Here is a 20662-nt window from a genome sequence, read left to right as displayed (position 1 = left end):
AACAAATACCATATGATCTCACCTTTAACAAGAATCTAAACAACAAAACAAACAAGCAAGCAAAATATGACCAATGACACTCAAATACAGAACAGGCTAACAGGGTCCAGAGGGGAGAGGGGAGAGAATCATAGGGGAAAAGGGGAGGGACTCACATGAATAAGTATAGAGGACACATGGACAATAATTAAGGTGGGGGCAGAAATAGGAGGAAGGTGGGGAGCACTCGGGGGGCAGGGCTGGGAATATAAAACAGAAAAATGTACTTGAATAAGAATTAAATAAAAAAATTAAAAAAATAAAATATACATTTAACACATTTAATAAAAATACATTTATATTTTAAAGCATGAATAGTACAAGAGTTACAAGAGTTACAATAACTATGTACAAGAGTACATAGTTATTCTCTGTAGTAGAGTCTATGATGATAGCAAATAAACTTTCTCCTGATCATATATTTTCACATATAAAACATGTTAGCAATTTAATTCTTTAACTTTTTCTAGCATACAACTAGAACACAGAATTGGAAGCTCTACAAAAATTAAATCACTTTCTGACACTGAAATCTCATGAAAATATCATTATTTCTTAATTTTCAGCAATATGTTACAGCTGTTTTGAACAGTGTCTCTCTAAGCTTTTTTGGAACATTCACACTGCATGAATATGCTCTAACCAGCCTTTCAAACTTAACCAACACTTTCCTTTCTCTTTAAGGCCAATCCTTATCACTCACTCAGTTATTGTCCTGCATAGACATCATTCCTGAGGCTATCAAGAACTGTAGGATCACAGTGCTAGGCTCACTTTAGCGAGACAAATATATGCCTTCCAATGTCAAAAATTGCTCATGTCCAATGAAGAATTATCTTTGGCCCTATTGATATACCTCTCCTATACACTTCTTTCCATATACAATTAATGTCCTCAGGCATAACTGCCTTCTTCTCCATATCTCTTTCCTTTCCTGCTTTCTGGTGTCTATTTTACTGCACTGCTAAAAAATCTGATCTAAGTAATAATTAATCATAATATCAAAAGTGGTAATAACAACAGTTAAAGAATATTAAATCTGAGCCAAGAACTGTCATAGGTGCTTTATTCATTTAGTCCCCCTAAATGAATAAAGTAGGTATAATCATTATAAGTTCTAATTTGCAGATGAGGAAACTAAGGTACAGATCCCTTAAAAAATGTTCCAGACGTCACAGAAGAAAAAAGTAAACCCAGGATTTGAACTCAAGGATTTTGGGCGTACAGCTCACACACAAAATTATCATGCCATGCTGCATCCACCCTACAGACATTTTAAAGGCATGAGTTTTTAAAACTAAAGCAAATAACTATAATTTTTGTTGGTTTATGGCTAATATGGTCTGGCAACCATCCTGTTTATAACTATTTATATAAAGTCAACAAGTGTTTTTGACCACTTTTGAAAGACCTGGTGAATCATTTGAATTAAAATTTGTATTTCTCATGAAAGATAAAAAGTTGTTTTGGGTCACTTTTAAGAAGTTCCCACAAATAGACTTAAGTAAGCATGCCCTGTGCAGTGCCTCAGTGGAGTTTCAAGAACCATACCTGTCGCTGTGGAAGACATACACTGAACACATCCTGAGGCCTTGGCCCTATTATAGCAGGCTCAAATCTTACTCCCTTACTCTGCAAGCAGCCCTGTCAGCAATCCCCCACATCCCAGGGACTGTCCACAATGTTTAGAGCTAGGTAGCTATAGAGTGATGGTGACAGCACCATTCCAGTTACTATTTCACCTACTGGCTCATATAAAATTGCACTTCATAAATTTAAAATTCTGTAGTTCAATTGCTGGCATCTTAAAGATGTGCCCCTTTGTGAAACATAAGTCCTTTTGCATATTTCCCAGCCTCAACACCCAGTTAGGGAAGACAGAAAAACAGGACACTCTTGTTCTTTTAAATTCCAGGGTGATGCATGCACTGGCCTGCAGTGCCCACCGCATTATAGATGGAAAATCAAGACAAATTCACACAGACTACTGAGTCCTGTGGAGGAAAAGAGATGGCATAGCTACTCCCTCAAGGGGGAGCATGCTGACCCTTGCCTAGACAGGCTTTTACTGTTTTTTTTGCACAGGAATTCAGGTACAACTTATTAATCATTGTCAGGCAGTAAGCAGTAGATAGCATACAAAGAATTATTAGGGATTCTTCTACATCAGGGTCTATCAGCTAAAAGGCTACAAAACTTTGGGAAAACAAACTCATTTTCTGCCTGGACCTTTATCATTTGACTAAGAGCATTCATAGCAAAGCAGACTTCACAGGATTTTACATATCCTTTCTCAGGCCTGATCACCTGGGGAGCCCACCATTCCCAGCACAGGGCTTCGCCACCCTCAGTCATTGTTTTCAGGCTTAAGTCAGGCAGAAGGGCAGATAGCCAAGGAATTCTCAGACTTCTCCCAGACAGACTGAGGACTCAACCTTCATCGAAGCCAAGGGGCAAGAGTCCATCACCCCCTTTTTCCATAGTCCCCCAAGTCCTTCCCTGGAGCCTCCACATGGTCATACCTGTCTTAGGTGATTCCCCCCTTGGGGAATCTTACCCGTCATTAGTTAACTGATCAAGCATTGGAGGCCAGTTATGGATAAAGGAGCAGAAGCCACACTCCTGCCAGGGAGATAAGCTTTGTCTCCTTAGTGGCTTATGGTCTGAAGGTCGCTCACTCAGCCTTAGCCATGGGGGGTTTAGGGGAAGTTCCCAACACCAGGGTCTTCTGGAAACACACAACCACAGCTCAATGTTCAGTATTATCCCTGGCAATCTAACAACATTCCATCTTCGAACTATGAGTAGGATTTTTATAGAGTTCAATATTTTGAATAATGCCCTTGGTTATAAACAGACTCATCAACTCAGTCTCCAGAGTGTCAGGAGTTCTTTATTACATTCAGCCTTTCTGAAGATCGGGACTGTGAAAGCATGGGGAAGACTTCAGATTCATCTCTCCATGGCTTGACTGTTTTAGCAGGCATCAGATAAAGAAGATTTTTCCAGAACCTTGACTTATAAGACAGAGATTTATCAGCCTTCCATTTCAGAACTCTGTGAGATTTCAAAAGTTTTAGTGATTGGGGTAAGAATGTGAAGTCACCGATGGGTGTAAATTCAATTAAGATTATTTTAATTTTCCTTTCCACCAGTGCCTCATGGAGTCCACTTTCAAGTTCATATCTGACTTCATTAGACATGTAACTTTTACTTAAGACAATGATTAATCTTCGGCTTTGCTCTATCAAGGAGTGGATTTCATCAACAACAGCTGAAAATGCAAGATGTGAAATATTAATTTAAAAGAACCGAAAGGGCAAGCATGAAATAGAAATCATTTTGCACAGTCTAATTTTGTATTATTTAACTCTGAAGCTCACAAGTTTTTCTTTAAGACAAACCATTTATTCTCAATTTGATATGACTATTAAAAGCAATTATCTAGGTAACAATAATAATGAAAACTTACTTAGTACTTACTCTGTGCCACACCCCTTACTAAATGCTTTATGTATATTAACTCATCTAATTATCATAATTACCCTATAAAGAAAGTATCGCCCCCATTTTTTACAGAGGAAGAAGTCAAAGCACAGAGTAGTTAAGTAACTATCCCAGAGTCACACAGCTAGTAAATGGCAGAACCAGAATCTGAACCCACATGGTCTTGTTTTGTAGTACTTATTTCTAACTATTACACTATCTTGCTTTTCCACATGTATGAGGGAGCATGCTAAAATAGGAATTTAAAAATTAAAAAATGGCATTATTTAAGACCAGAAGCTGACAAACTTTTTCTGTAAAGGGCCCTACGGTAAATATTTTAGGTTTTGCAGGTCATATAGCTTTTGCCACAACTCACCTGTGCTATTGTAATTTAAAAAGCAGCCACAGACAACATGTAAGCAAATACTTATTGGCTGAATTTCAGTGAGGGGAACAGGTCCCTGGAGACCCATGGGTAGTAGATTGTCAACCTCTGTTCTAGACCTCTATCCTTTTCCATATAGAGATTTTCAACAAAAACATATTACAACTGAGAACAAACATTTTTATTTAGGAACTAAGAAGAAATCTGTTTTTCAAAATCACTGCTAGAAAATAATGTTAGAATATTAAAACTGATATAAAGGCAAGCAATAATAATTCCTAAATTCTTAGAAAGAGTTGACAAAAATATCACAGTGTTATAAGCATCTGACAGTTTGGCATATTATTTCTTTTGATATGTTTTTTATAATTAAACAGTACTATATTTTCTCTTTCTAATTTGTAATATTTTCCTTTCTAATTTGTATGATTGGAGGAAAAAAGTACAGTCATTTCTTATTTACCGCCACATCTTCAATGCCTTGTTAAGAATTTGGCACAAGGATAAACTCAGTAAATGTTGGATAAATCAATAAAGTATGGTACCAATGAAGACATTACATCATTTGTAACACATCAGCACTCATGAGATCAGCTTCCAAATGTTTGCTATTAAAGACTTCAGAGAAAACATGGACATGTTACTAAATACCTTTGATTTTCTCTGTACTTTGCTGCAAGATATGTGTTATGGCCATTTGTATTTATATATTATTTTAAAATTGACTTTCATAACTAAAATATATAAAACACCAATCTCCTTTTATTTTTCCCAATATTCCTATTTCTTACTTTAATTTTCCCACCAATGTCAGCACAATAAAGAGCAGGCATTTTTCTGTGTTTAAAGGATCATGTATTAAATGAGGGTCTGGTTCTGCTGCATAAAATACCATCAAAACAGGTATTCTTAACTACTATAGAGCATTTCTAAATAAATGCTTCACAATAATGCCAGTTCTGGAGCTGGTTCTAAAAATGGAATGCTTGGTCCCTTTCCAAAATTTTAGAGAACTGGGAAGTGCAATGAAGAGACAGGGCCCTACAGGGACCATTAACAGGAGCAGTGCAGTCATTTTGTTTTCTCACTAATTACTACCCTGATTTAGCTGGTTATTTCTGGCTGGAAGGTCATTTTTAATTGTTTTTAAGCCAAACAGGGTTAGGCTGAGCTATTCATCTTATGAAAAGAAAGTATCTCCACTAGTTTTCTATTTCGCTTTCCCTTTCTTACCTCTGCCAGGCACTACATCCCTTTCAAATATGCATAATTTATACCCAAAATGTTTCTCCAACACCCTAGGCAGAATGTCCACAGCGAAGGTGTGTTCCTCTCCATTCTCAGGTCGACATTCTTTTAGGTAAGACACAAAAGCATCATATGTCTTTCCATCTAGGAGGAAAGGCATATTATTCCTTTAATAGGTATGTTAATGAAAGTAAGTTTAAATTTAAGTGACAGTCATAAAAAGATGGAAATGAAAATATTGAAAAATAAAACTTAAATATAGCACCTGCGTGTCCACACTCATCAAACTGTACACATTAAATAAGTGCAGCTTTTTGTATATTAATTATACTTCAATAAACTGTTGAAAAAATAAAGAAAATACTTTTGATAGAAAAAGAATTGAAGAACAAAACAATGTTTAGGTAATTCCCAAGTTTACTCAAACATTATTTGCTTCCATGATTCCTCTTTATGCATAATTCTTTATCTCTGAATTGTTAAATGTCAAAAACAAGGAATAACTTAAATTATTATTAAAGACAAACATAACATCTTCAAACCTTGTATACTAATTTAGCAATCAATTATCAAATGTTTTTACTTTTAAGAATGTATATCAAGACTCCTACTGTTTGACATCAAAGAAAAATAGAAAGAAATATAAATCATAGATTAGAGAAATAACGGAATTAGAAAACAATAGAAGAAGAAGTAACCCAAATATGTCCTTGTTCTAGCACTGGAAAGCAAATTTCACCTTGGCTTATTTGACTTATATCATTTAATTCTACCACCAGCTCAGTGTTTACCCTCAAAATGAACCCCTCAAAAATGCTGATAAAATTGGTAGTTATGAAATAGTCACAGGGATGTAAAGTACAGCATAGAAAACATAGTCAGTAATATTGTAATAACTATTGATGATGTTATGTTAGTACTTGAAGTATTAGGGGGAGCACTTTGTAAAGTATTACTATGCTGTATACTTGAAACTATTAGAAGATAATGCTGAATGTAAACTGTAAATGAAAATGAAACTTAAATTAAGAAAAAACAACACCAACAAAGTTGAGTGCTTACACTGGAGAGTGGGAAGTAACGATATAGGCAATTGAAACAATGTGCTATAAAAACACATGCTATGATGTTTTAAAATAGTATTTATATTTATATAATAAATACAAATACAGTGAATTCTAATCTATTGAAAGGTTTTCACTGATGAGAGCATCTTCCCTTATTTTATTCCTAATAATGAAGCAGTATTTAGTATCCAAATGGATGAAGGCACAAATTCAAGAGTAATGTGTTGCCTAAGTAACAAAGGGATTCTACCAACAGGGTTACTAAATAATTACATGCATTTTTTCTTCTACTTTCATCCAATATATCTGAGAAGAGATAACACACAAATGCAATGATTTGAAAAGTTTACGAATAACACATTGGCAGACACAAGAGAGTATAACACAAATTCGAACAAACCAAATAATCTGGTCAGAGAATAAGGAGTGATCTTGCATATGCTTTCTAAATGAAGGAAATTTTGAGTCAGGTCCTAAATAATGTGATATATGCTAATTGGGACAGTAGAGGAAGAAGAGGAAATGATAGAGGGAATGCTTTGTCTATATCCCACATCAATTGGTTAGATAATAGAGGAGTTAGATTTATGATTGGCTCCATCATTGGGATTAACGTATTTGATATTGAGTTGAAGACTAAATATTATTGGATCTTTTATTAAAATTGAATGGGACAAAACCATCCTAGATCCATATTCTTTGTGGTGCCACATCATTTACACTCAAAATCTGGCTCAATTTCTTTAACAGAGTCCAGGTTCACATAACAACACTATTTCTGGCAAAAGCTTCTTCAGTTCTACTTGTAGCACTTTCATTCAGCCGTTTGAGTCAGAACCTATTGCTGATTTAAAACAATTGCTTTACAGAATTACATGCATGTGAATGACACGGCACTTGGGTGAAAGTGCAGAATTAATATGCACATCAAAGATAGGTTTAAAGTTGGTAAAAATAGAGCCAGTTCTTAACATAATCAGTAAGTAGGTCCCCTGGAAAATTCTATTAGATTACAGTAAAATACAACTATTTATTAATAAAAGAGTGAGTGCTTTCATTAATACAATCATTATTTCGCTGATTAAAACTGGCATCAAGATGTAAAAAAAATTAGGAAACTTATAGAAAGGCATATTTTTTCATAATCAGATTTAACTAATTGTAATAAATTGGAAAGATAATTCAGTCTAATTTATATTGTGATGTACATGTGATACAGTTTTACTCTTACCCATGAAAAGTTAGTTTTTCAACTATTAATTAGCTTTCAAATTCATTTTTTGAAGCAGTTCTTTTCTTGGTTTAGCAAATAGGCTAATTTATATTATAATTTATTTTCCAACCCAATTAATGGAATCTTTGCTGGCTTTAATAACTGACACAGTGTCCAAAAAAAGTAATTTGAACGCTAATAATTTTTCCTTGGTTCTGTATAAATAAAACCAACATGTGAACAGGTATTTGAGACTACAAAGAGTCATTCAGACTAGTGCTTCATTCAGACTAGTGCTTCTCAAACTCTGTAGCAAACAACAAAGTTTTAAGTTAGTTTTAGTTTTTTTGGTTGATTGATTTCTTTCATTTCCAATCCTTCAGAAACCTATAACTGAACACATTGTTGGATAGTGCAGCAATATAAAATTGCTATAATTCAAAAGTTTTATTTTTTGTACTTCTATCTCCATTTTTACTTTTTCACAATTGATTTATTTTTTTAATGTAACATTTTAAAAAGATTTTCTAATTTATTTTTAGACAGAGGAATGGAGGGAGAAAGAGAGAAACATCAATGTGCGGTTGTGTTTCACATGACCCCCAATGGGGACTTGGCCTACAACCCAGGCATGTGCCCTGACTGGGAATTGAACTTGCAACCCTTTGGTTCGCAGCCCATGTTTAATACACTGAGCTATGCTACCCAGGGCTTACAAATGATTTCTGTCCATCGGCCACAATCTAAGTGCAGCTGCTGTGGAGCACATCTCTAAATGTTTCTATGCACAGCCACATTGAGAGCTAAGACATGTGAATTAAAAAAAATTATCTGTGAATTAGGCCAAACACAACTACAAGAATAAACAAAATCTTAGTTGAAAATCAGAAAGAGACATTAGTGAGCCCCCATTCTGAGATATGCACTGATCTATGCAAGTAGAGACCTGGTGATAAAATAACAAAAACAAAGCCCTCAGTTTGTTGGAGCTTCTCTCTTTGGCAAAATCATACACATGTGCAGGCTCAAATCCAAATTAACGAACATTGCTAATTTTATACTAGTAAATTAAAAGTTGTAAATGTGAAAATGAACCTGGAAAAATCTCAAAAAATATAAGATGTAAGAATTTATTTATAAACAGGAAGCTAAACAACAAAACAAACAAGCAAGCAAAATATAACCAAAGACACTGAAACAGAGAACAGGCTGACCGTGACCAGAGGGGAGAGGGGAGGGAATTTCAGGGAAAAGAGGGGAGGGATTTAAAGGAACATATATAAAGGATACATGGACAACAACTGAGAAGGGTGGAAATGGGAGGGAGGGGGGAGCATGGGCGGTGCGATGGGATGGGAGTAATAGACAGAAAACTGTGCTTGAAAAATAATTAAATTTAAAAAATTGGAAAAAAATAGAAACTCTTGCAGCGCAAAAAAAAAAAAAGAATTTATTTATAACTTAAGGTTAGGAGGGCCTTTCTGCTTATGATGACAAAGCCAGAAACCATAAAGGAAAAAATGAATTTGAATATAGTAGAGAATGTGTGACATAAGCAAGGTCAAATGACAAATTACAACTGGGAAACAACATTTGCATCTCGTATTTTAGACAATAGGCTAACGTCCTTAAAATGTAAATTACTCCCCAAAATACACAAGAAAAAAAAAAGCCAACAGCCCAATATAAAAAATGGGCAAAGAAAATTAAAACTACAATGAGATACCACTTTACACTGGTGAGAATGGCTATCATAAACAAAGAAATAAACAACAAATGTTGGAGAGGGTGTGGGGAAAAGGGGGACTTTACTCCACTGTTGCTAGGATTGCAGACTGGTACAACCATTATGGAAAACAGTATGGAATTTCTCAGAAAACTAAAATTGGACCTGACTTTTGACCCAGCAATTCCACTGCTGGGATTGTACCATAAGAACCCTAAATCCGCAATCCCAAAGAACATATGCACCCCAATGTTCATAGCAGCACAATTTGAGACTTAAGTTGGAAGCAACCTAGGTGCCTAGCAGTAAATGAATGGATCAGAAAACCATGGTACATATACACAATGGAATTCTATGCAGCAGAAAGAAAGAAGGAGCTCCTACCTTTTTGCAACATCATGGATGGAACTGGAAAGCATTATGCTGAATGAAATAAGCCAGGTGTTGAAGGACAAATACCATATGATCTCACCTTTAACAGGAAGCTAAACAACAAAACAAACAAGCAAGCAAAATATAACCAAAGACACTGAAACAGAGAACAGGTGACAGTGACCAGAGGGGAGAGGGGAGGGAATTTCAGGGGAAATAAGGGAGGGATTTAGTGGAACAAATATAAAGGATACATGGACAACAACTAAGAAGGGTGGAAATGGGAGGGAGGGGGGAGCACGGGGGGGGGGGATGAGATGGGAGTAATAGACAGAAAACTGTGCTTGAAAAATAATTAAATAAATTTTAAAAAATGGTCAAAGAAATGGATGGTACTTGGAGAAAGGAAATAAAAATGAGTCTTTACCAAATAAAAAATTGCTCATCCTCTTGCATAGTAAGTGAAATACAAATGAAAATTACATTGAAATACAAGTTTTTAACCAATCAGACTGTCACATATCCAAAAGGTTGTGGGTAAGTCTCTGGGGAAAAGTTACTCCCATCATTTGAGGGTGGTAGGCAGTACAGTCCTATGGAGGGCAAATGGGCACTATCTTTAAAAATAACAACTATATCTATGCTTTGCATATCCAACAATTTTACTTTGGGGAATTTTTCCTTCAATTATATTGCATACATATGAAACAGTGACTGTTAAAAGCTATTCGTCACATCATTTCTGTAATAACAAATGTTGTAATACAACCCAAGTGTCCATCAAAAGGAGACTAAATAAACAGTGGTATATCCATAGAAATAAAACTCTGTACGGTTTTATCCAAAGAAGTAAAACTAAAGAAAATAAGAGACTTTATAAACTCTAATTATAGCAGAGTATCCAAGGTATACTAAAGCAAAGTTCAGAATAGTGTGCATTATACAGCAAGACTTGTGTTCTAAACAAAAGTGGGATAAGATTCATATTTGTTTGAATATACTGCCAGGGGATGATGTGGGAAACACAGACATGGGTAGGCTGGTAGGAAACTTTCTACTGTATAATTTCTTTGACTCTTTGTGCCTTCAAATATGTGTGTCCTACACACACACACACACACACATGTACAAATGCATGTGCACACACAAAAAAACAAAAGCAAGTACAATGGATTAGATAGATTTTTTTTAATTCAGTAATTATATTGAACCTTTTAAAGATAGGGGAACTGAGACATAGATTCACCAGATCCAACAGTAGTAGGTAACAGGCAGTTCTAGTAGACTAGAACCCAGGTCATTTGGCTTCTACTTCAGGGTTCCTTAAGGTACATCACGCAGCCTCCTTTGCCAGATTAAAATAATGAACCATAATACAATTTAATTCAATTTAAATGTTCTTTATTGAGTGAACCCACTGTATAAGGTGCCCAGATGGTATGTGAACAATGACACTGAGTTCCTGGGATCAAGCATCTCATAGAGCATTTAGTAGGACATGACATAATACATGAAATATTTAGAGAACAATTTTTGGCAGCATATAAGTAAGCACAAAGAAAAGATGGCAGAGGCAATATCCATAATGGATTATATGTTCAGAGCAATTTTTCCTGTGGAAAACCTCTAACACACATTAGGTCAACAGTATAATCAAAAGATGAAGTTTAATGTTTCTTTATTAGGTTTCCTAATGAAACCATAGGATAAGATATCCCAACATCATGATATTTGTTACCTGTTAATGTTTCATCTCTTCCCATGAAATGTCTATAAAATAGAGCCAAGTCAACTCTATAAATGACAGCCACAATCATTAGGCACACAGCTACCCCCAAGATCAAAACAGCTATGATTATTCCTCTAGTGAAGACATGACCTGGGATATCAACCAGTTCTGCTAAAAAGAAAAATAAAATAGGAATAATTAATCAAATAAGTTTTACCACTATATTTCACCATTATGCTGCAGATGTCAGTTTTTACCATTAATGCTAATCCACTTGTCTACCCAACCTGTTCCATTGAGTTATTCTATGTTCCTGCCTTTATTTTGGAGCAATGATCTTTCTACTCCCATTTTACATTTAATTGTTTTCTTTTTATTAAACTTACTGGGGTGACTTTGATTAATAAAATTTATAAGTTTGGGGTGCACAAATCTATACTACATTATCTGTACACTGTATTGTGTGTTCATCATCCCAAGTCAGGTCTCCATTCATTACCATTTGTCCTCCCTTTACCCTCTTCTTCCTCCCTCCAACCCCTACTGTTATCTGGCAATCCCCACACTCTTGTCCATGTCCATGAGTTTTTTCCTCTTTTTTTTTTTTTTTAGTTCTGTCCCTTCACTTCCCCTCTAACAACTGTCAGCCTGCTCCACTCCTGTTTTTTAAAGAATAAAGATGTACACAAGGCTATTCAGAGACCTGAATTGAAAGCATTGAAATGCTGTCTATCCCTGTCTGTGGAAGTCAGATCTCTAGGGTTATAAAGCACTAGAGTGAAATACAGAGGGAGGGACCCAAGCATGGAATTCTGAGATTAGGTTTTAAGCTGCTGCAATAGCTCAGTTAGGAGAGCGTTAGACTGAAGAGATTAGGTTTTAAACATAAATTAGAGTGCATCATCTTGAGAAAGCAAGCACTTAACTGAGATATGGGCTCTCAGCCTAGCTCTATCAGTTATTTTGTGTCCTAGGAAATGTCACTGATGCCCTTAGCTGTTATTATCTTAACCTGCAACATAAAAATAATAATAATTTCCACTTCATTTATAAGGTTGATTTTGGGGGGAAGATTAGATGAGAAAGTCCATATAAGTAGCTAATGTAGCATCTGGCACACAGCTTTAATAATTTTATAACATTTTTTATGAAAGTGTCCTTTGAGAAAAATTTCATAGAATTATTCAGTTTATGCTTACTATGGAAAGTATGAAATAACATGAAAGAGTAAAAAGGATAAAAATTTTTAACAACCATTCACAATGTGGTAATAGGCACTGCTAACATGCTAGTTTATTTCCTTTTGGGTTATTTTCCCTAAAAATATTGACTTAATTGGGGTCATATGAGTATCACTCTTTATTGTATAACATTATATTTTTAGCAGTTTATTGGGTCTTTAAAATTATAATTCATAATATCTCAATATTTAGAGTGATTGCAATTTTTATAAATATACATAATGCTGGAATGAACTTATGCATAAACCTCTATTCAAGTTTCTGTTTATTCTCCTAGAGTAGATTCTAAAGGTAGAGGGAGTTCTAGGGCAAAGAGTATGAACATGCATAAAGCTCTTGAAATCTTTACACAAATTTTAGGAATGATCTTTCCCATAAAATTAACTACTAGGATATAAGTAAGCCACCATGTTTGCTTAATAAGTAAACTCTGAATAATGCCAGACCCTGGGGTTCCTACATCTTTGATACATCTGCCGATCCATGACTGTTCCATACAAATACACAAACACATACTTTCACACTGGCACATACACTCCTGCAGAGAGAATGGTGGAGCGGAAGACCCTGTAACCCAGATGAAAGTTGTAAGCACAGCAAAAGAAGACATGATCAAAGTAGAAGCCTCTATGGGAGGGACAGAACAGTCAAGCACTAATCTGAAAGAGGAAAGGTAGCTTGGTGAACAACAGTCATCAAAGATCCAAGCAAGGCAATGGATCAAACAAAATAATGGATTTGAAAGTCTCTCCCTTACAGGTGCATGGACCAAGGCATATATGTCCACATGAAGTGGGAGAACATCTGTGATAATTCCTAAAGAAGGTAAGAGCAGCAAGTAAATCAGTTAATTTAAGAGTTAATCAAGTCTGAGTTTTGATATCTTTACTTGTTGTGTGGCATAGGGTGAGTTTCTTCACCTGTAAAAAAACTTGTAAAGATCAGGTTAAATAATGGTAAGAACTTAGCACACAGCCTGTTATATAATAAACACATAAAGAATGCTAGCTATTACTATCAATTGTGTGCTACATTGATAGACTTAGAAGAGGAATTCTAGGCGAGCTGCAAACATTAACATTACCTGTTAATGTTTGTTACCTGCAAACATTAACAGGTAACAAATATCATTCACACCTAGAGAGGAAGCTTCTGGTCTTAGATTCCCTCTCCCTCACTTCTTCAGTTTCTCACCAAGGCCAACACTTAACACATACGCTCATGTTTCTCTCTCCATTTCTCTCTCTCTCTCTCATCTCTGTTTCTCTGTCTCTGTATACCTCTCTGTCTTTCTCAGATGCTAGCCCTTCCCTCCATATGCAGGGGTGGATGCCCTAGACTGGCAATGAGCAATGAATGAATACTAATAACTGGAAAGCATAGTTTTTTTCAGTCCAGATACAGCCATTTCTAAGCAGCTACTGCACTCAAGGATCTGGGTTATGTTATTTGGTGAAGGATGGAGGTGGGCAACTCTGGAAAGCTCCATCAGGTACACACTGAAAAACTTTAAGAGTCCTCTGATCAGAGCCATCAGTGGTCCACTTGCCAAGTTCAGGGACTAGCCCAAGGAAAGGAGGCCCCAGTTAGTTGTTACTGAGTGAATGACCATACCCAAAGGCCCCCTGTGCCCAGTGCCCAGCTAAGATAGGGTGAAGGCAGTAATTATTCCCAGTATCTTTGGCCTTATCCTCCACTGAACTGCACACTTTCCTCTGATTGTCTGGCTGTGCCAGTGCTGCCCTCAGTGCCTCCCATGACCCTCATACACCAGCACCTCTATCCCCAAACTCCACCTGCCTCCCTGCTCTGGCCCTGGTTTCTGCATAGGAACTGGCATATTATTGAGGGCAAAAGAATACATTTTCTGTTGTCATTCTCTGCTTGAATCTGGGCACAAGGGGTTCTAGCATGGGTTGAGCACCAGTTCTGCCCTGAACACCTATCACACAAGCTGTTCACTTCTCAGAGCCTGGTTTCAGGTGTATAAAATGAGGACATGATGATGTTTGAGGAATTTCTCGGCAGCAATATTCAATATTTCAACAGATTTCCAAAAATAAAACTTACTGATACCTTTTTTTAGCAAGATGAAGCTTTTGGTGTCTATGTCATCCTCGCTGGCCACAGTGCAATTATATAAAAAATTTAGATTTATTTCATCAATATTTTCAATTCTCAATATTTTTGAAGCATGCCATTTGCCTTCTGCAGTCCTATAAGAGAGGAACATAATTTAGCACTAGGCTTTGTTCACTGCTAGCAACATTATCCATGAGAGAAGATTTCATATGTGCAAGTACTCAAAAGCAGCAGCTTTGTGACTCATCAGATTCTCCCTTTCTGGTGGGAACTTTTAAAGTATTGCCACAGGGAACCTCCCACTCTTTCACAAAGCGTTGGGCCCAATGGAAACAGCTCTCTTGAACCATCTGGGGATGGTTATGAACTACCTAGAATTAAAGTGCTTGAATGGAAATGATGGTAAATTAAAAATACAAGACTGCAAATTATTCAGCATAGATACAGATTCATATCAAGTTTGTGCACTACTAAAGATCACTTTTATTTTGTTAAGCATTTTAAATAAGTTTTAAAACAACATTATCTTCAGATATCCCCTCTCCCAGGAAGATGAGGAACACTAATTAAGTTGCTCAGTGGGTGTGATAAAATGACTGAGATAACCCCTGGCAGAAGAGAAGTTTTCTTTCTCTTCTTAAAGAATCCAAGTTTTCCTGTCATTGAGTAAAAGACTAATGCTCATGATATCTGCCTCCCCTGCAGTGACAAGTTCTGACAGCCCTTGGTCATCCAGTACTCCCAGATGAAGTCATCACCTGATATCCCTAGAAGCAGTTATCTCTGGTACCTGGGACACAGTACCCACTATAGCCTCCAACTATCTTAAATACATTTTAGAACACTTTTCTGTACAGAAGTCATGAATACAGAATATCAACTATCTTACATCACTGAAAAATCCAGAAGTGAAGCACACAAAGTCACTGAGAAGCCAAAACAAATAACAAAAAGCTTGTATTCCCAACTGTAAAAAAGACCACCTCACTTTCTTCGCTTAGTTTAGGCTTTATTTTTTAAATAAGTTTGATAGGTTAGTTTTCTACTTCTCCAAAAATTAACAATAGAGCACTAGAAGGCAGAAATTCAAAAATGCATAACTCCAGTGGAAGACAAATTCTGAGGAGAAGATACAACAGCAGGATAGCCACTCAATTCAGCTGGAACCACGGCTAACTGAGCACTGATTGTCATGCACCTGCCCCTGGGTGAGCAACCTGTAAACAAATGTCATCAAGAACTGAGAGCAGACAACAGGATGATGAAGAATATTTTTTCAAAGTATAAAAAGCAGAAAAATACTCAAAAGTGCAGCTAAGGTGATAGAAATCTTAGGACCACTGCTTACTAGAACCTGAGTGTATCAGTACATTAATAATTACAGTAATGACCCAAAGTTATTCAGAAACATTTAAATGACCCTAGACTTAGCATGTTTTTTTAAATAAGTCTGATCATTTCTTAATGGAAGAATATAGGTTATTTAAATGTCAACATATGTCATTTGGAACACTTTGCACCAACATCGCCTCTTAGATATTTATATCTAATCATTGTCCTGTTTGGTTTTTCTACCTGTTCTTATTGTGTTTCTAATTTCCATGAATGGATTCTGACAAGAAGATGTTGCAATAATTACTATGTTCAATGTCAATCCAGGTGACTGGTAATTTAAGTTAGCATTTGCTCAAGACAATATCTGGAAACCTTTTCATACTTGATAAAATTTATCAATGCTCTTTTAATGACTTTAAAAATGATAGCCACTGTAAAAAAATGTTCTAAAAAGAAACTACAAACTATTTCTAAACAGCAGGAGCTAGTATCTACATCAAAGTGTATCCTTTGCCCGTGAATGAAATTCCCAAAACACACACATTACTATGTCCAATGGCTATTTCCTTATTTCTCAAGTTTCTTATAGTGAATGATGAAAGATATGTGTGTCAGGAAAGGATGTAGATCTGGACTGGTAGCAGGAGACAGCCTGTCTTTGGCCTTGGTTGCACCCAAGTCCCTGCTGGGCAATGTACTGATGAATCATTCTGCACTTACAGCCTCCCAGCTGGTCTTACAGTGATGCATGGGCAATACAGGTAAGGATGCCTACCGTATACAAAGGGCCCAGATTAACTTATACATGTCACAGTCTCCTGACCTGGTCTTTATTATGGCTCATTAGTAAAAACAAAGCACTTACCAGAATTTTCAAAATCCTAAACAACCGTGGCCAACGTTATTACTCCTTTTAAGATGCATAGGTACAATCCCCATCTCTTCATCAACCCTGGCTGACCAAAAGCTGCTTTTGCAAGGTGATGCTAAAAAGCCTCATTGACTTTCTTTCTTTAGATCTCAGCAATGAATTTCTGCATAATTTGTCAACTTAAAGTATGGGAATTATAATTATAAAACATAAATTATAATTATAATTTACATTTATCCCAAATATCCCATAGCTCTTTAGGAGTCTGGATATTTTTATATCAGGTATATATGATACACTCATATTTATATATACTATGATATATATAATATATTATATATACATACTTAATTCTTATTTCTTTCTCTTCATGTACATTAGGATTCTCTCCATTTTCTTTCTGGATGTTCCAATAAATCAGATCTTTTTCATTCAGCAAAGCAGAGCAGTTGAGCTGCACATCTTTTCCTAGGTAAAAGTGGACAACCAATGTTCTGATTTTAGAAACTCAGATTCTTGAATGGTTTAGCTCAATATAATCAATATATATTAACCTAATTAATAATGCTAATGTAGTGCTACATTGCAGAAAGGGAACAGATATGCTTTATTTTAAATATTAAACTTTTTATAAAGCAGAGGAATCAGGTATCAATTATAGGCATTAACAAACTATGAGTTGGCTTCTTTTCAAATGTTCATGTTTAAATAAATTATTAAAACTCAGGGCAGCCAACAGACTCTCTTTTCAACATATAATTCAGTATATTGTGTCAAACCAATACTCTCACTGCAACTTCTAGATAAACAAAAATGGATAAGTCACAAATATTTAATTAAGTTAGCAAAAATTAAAGACATCAAAGTTCAGGGAAAGTAAAGAGAGACAGTTGAACTGAGATGCAGTTAGGATAAAGCCTTTCTGGGTGAGCTGAGAAAGCAGTTGTTTTACTCACTGGAGGAATTTTACTTGGTTTGAACAACATAGAGATCCCAAAAAGAAAAAAAGTAGGAATTTTGAGAGCTACGTGGGCTTGCAGGAATATTGCTAAGGACTTGAGCAGCATAGGAGGCTGCTAAAAGGCTTAACAATTTTCTCCTACAGTTTCATGGTACTCAGGAGAGTAAGATGCACTAGAGGAAAAGACCTACAATAAATACAGGACTGAAGTCTCCCTCCAGCTATCAGAGATTAAGGCAGATTTATTCTAACAAACTGCATTCTGGTTACCACCTAGCTGTTTCTAAATGGACTGGGATTATCTACCCCTCACACTACTTGCCTAACAAAGGAGAGACAAACACTCTTTAAAAAAATAATACTAACTTCATCACTTTGGTTATTTTAGTTACATGAAGATTGGCACCAATTAAAAAATTAAGAAATATGCAAAGACAAAAACAGAGACAATAATCAATACAAAAATAGATAGTAGAAGCAGACTCAGAGATTATCTGGATGTTTGATTTGGCAGATAAAGAGCTTGGAATAACAATTATAAATAAGTTAAAGAAAATAGATGAAAAGATGAATTTTTCCACAAAGAACAGTCATCTGTTTAAATAGAATCAAAGGAACATTTGTTGACTAAAAAATAAACATAAATTTAAGAACTTGATGTTTTTAACAGAAGATTGGGCATAAAGGAAGGCAGAATTTTTTAGCTTTATTTCAGGCTGAAACCAAAACTAAGCCACAGAGGGGAAAAAAAATTAAAAAACAGAGCAGAGCATAAGAAATATGTGGAACATCTTGATATTTAATCCCTATAGTTGGAGATCCAGAAGAAGAGAGAAGAAAAGGGAGGAAGAAACAGGCAGACATAATGGCAAATAATTTCCTCAAAACTGATTAAATGCATCCACCCTCACACTCAAGAAGCCCAGTGGAACCCAAGGTAGAATAAATGAGAGAAAATCATACCTAAACACATCAAAATTGAAGAGGAAGAAAAAGTTTTGAAAGCAACCAGAAGAAAAAGATACCAGTGAAGCAACTACTAAAGCCTACTTTTTCAACAGAAACTATGGAAACCACAGCATTTTAAATCTCAGGGTAAAAAATGCCTGTATAAACTTATTAAAGTTACTGAAAATAGTCTTTAAAACTGACAAATAAAGATATTTCCTGGTAAACAACAGCTGAAAGAACTAACTGCCAATATAATTGCACTACAAGAAATAGCAAAGGAAATTTTTTGAACTCAAGAAAGATTATCCCAGATGAAAGAAAGGAAATATATAAACAAATAATATAAGAAATAACAAATATTAATATTTGGATAAGTATAAAAATTTGGTTGTATATAATGACAATGTCAATGCCTTATAAGTTTTATAGCATATGCAGAAGAGAAATATATAAAATAATAGCACAACATGATGTAGGAGGATGAATGAAACTGTTGTAAGATTTTCATGTTTGTGAAGTTGTAAAAGTACTAATAGGTTCATCTGTCTTATTGTAGTATGACAAGAATATATGTTGTAATCTCAAGGAGAATCACTAATAAAAGATTCAAAAAGGGAGAGCTAAAAGGAAAACAAAGCAGATTAAATAAATAAAATAGTAATACAAAAAAAAAGAAAGAATTAAAGGAACAAATGAGATACAGGAAAACAGGTAGCAAGATAGGAGGCTTCAAACCATCTATATCAGTAACTCACCAAATGTCAATGAGCTAAACACTGCTATAGAGACTGGATTTTCAAAAAGATTTACTCCAGTGAAGATGGCTGCATACACAGACATGGCTCACCTCTTCACACAACCACATTAAAATTACAACTAAAATACAGAACAACCACTCAAAACCATCAGAAATCAAGTTGAATGGAAGTCTGACAACTACAGAATTAAAGAAACCACATCCACCCACACTGGTAGGAGATGCTGATATGTGAAACAGGCTGGCCCCACACCCACATATGGTGGATAAAAATTTGGGAGGGATATCTCAGGAGCAAGGACTCCCAGCCCCACACCAGGACTGCGAGCTCAGATTCCAGTGCCAGGAAGATAAGTCTCCATAACTTCTGGCTGCAAAACCCAGTGGAGATTGAGTCAGTGGAAGAGAATTCTGGAACCACAAGAAGTTCATCTTAAAGAAGCCACACACAGACTCACCTATGCAGACTCACTCCCGCTGAGCTTCAGCACTGGGGTAGCAGCTTGAAAGGAACCAGCATACTGGGAGAAACTCATGTGTCTGGCATCAAGATGAGCAGAGGCTGTTTTCCCTTTTCTAAACCATCCCACTACAGAGCCACGAAGCCACAGAGCTGGCAAGCTGCTGCCCTATCTGAGATTCCATCAATCTGGCTAACACTGACCTGCCATGGAGATCTCCACAGACTCCACCTCACCCAACTTATGGGCCCAGTTTTAAACTAAAACTGTTTTTCCATATGAATGGCTGGTCTTGGTTCATGCTGTACAACTTCCTAAATGTTCTCAAGTAGTCAACTGCTGGCTTCAGAGAGCCCCAGGTCCAGGACTAGCAGCAGCCAGCCTAGGTTCACAGCCTGGCATTACCAGGGAATCTCCAAGCCCAGCAGAAGTAGCAGCCATCTCAGATTGCTTTACAGCCAGACAAGGTACCCCTGGACAAAACATAGGTGGGGGCTGACTTTGGCTTGCACCACCTGGGAAGCCCCAGGTGGTATAGACCAAGCACAACCAATGGACAGCTACAGACCATGTTGGAACACCGCCACCCTGCCCCTGCATAGCGGATCCTCCTCAGAGGGCAAAGAGTAGTGGTAAATGGTAACATACAATCTCTGTAGCTGACTGGCCTGAGTAAATCCCTCTCATTGATCTGTCAACAGCAAGCAAGGCTCAACTACAAGAGTGTGTATTCAG

The 20662-nt window shown here is 36.2% G+C and overlaps 1 protein-coding gene across 4 annotated transcripts in view; it reads right to left on the bottom strand.

Moving 5' to 3' along the window:
* Positions 1-2914: 2914 nt before the first annotated feature.
* IL18R1 (interleukin 18 receptor 1) overlaps positions 2915-20662 on the bottom strand; it is a 44576-nt gene continuing 26828 nt past the window's right edge. For 2 of the 4 annotated variants that reach the window (XM_037060813.1, XM_037060814.1), the window contains exons 7-11: positions 17145-17265; positions 14586-14725; positions 11278-11439; positions 5147-5305; positions 2915-3313 (exon numbers count right to left, since the gene is read on the bottom strand). In XM_037060813.1, coding sequence (XP_036916708.1) covers positions 2922-3313; positions 5147-5305; positions 11278-11439; positions 14586-14725; positions 17145-17265 — 974 coding nt within the window. In that variant the 3' untranslated portion in view covers positions 2915-2921. The remainder of the gene's footprint in view (positions 3314-5146; positions 5306-11277; positions 11440-14585; positions 14726-17144; positions 17266-20662) is intronic. The other 2 variants (XM_037060815.1, XM_037060816.1) reach the window with 2 other exon arrangements.

This window comes from Sturnira hondurensis, unplaced genomic scaffold (genome assembly GCF_014824575.4).
Source record: "Sturnira hondurensis isolate 20B ecotype Veracruz unplaced genomic scaffold, ASM1482457v3 Scaffold0012533, whole genome shotgun sequence".
Lineage (NCBI taxonomy): Eukaryota > Metazoa > Chordata > Mammalia > Chiroptera > Phyllostomidae > Sturnira > Sturnira hondurensis.
This window is presented reverse-complemented; position numbering and strand designations above follow the sequence as displayed.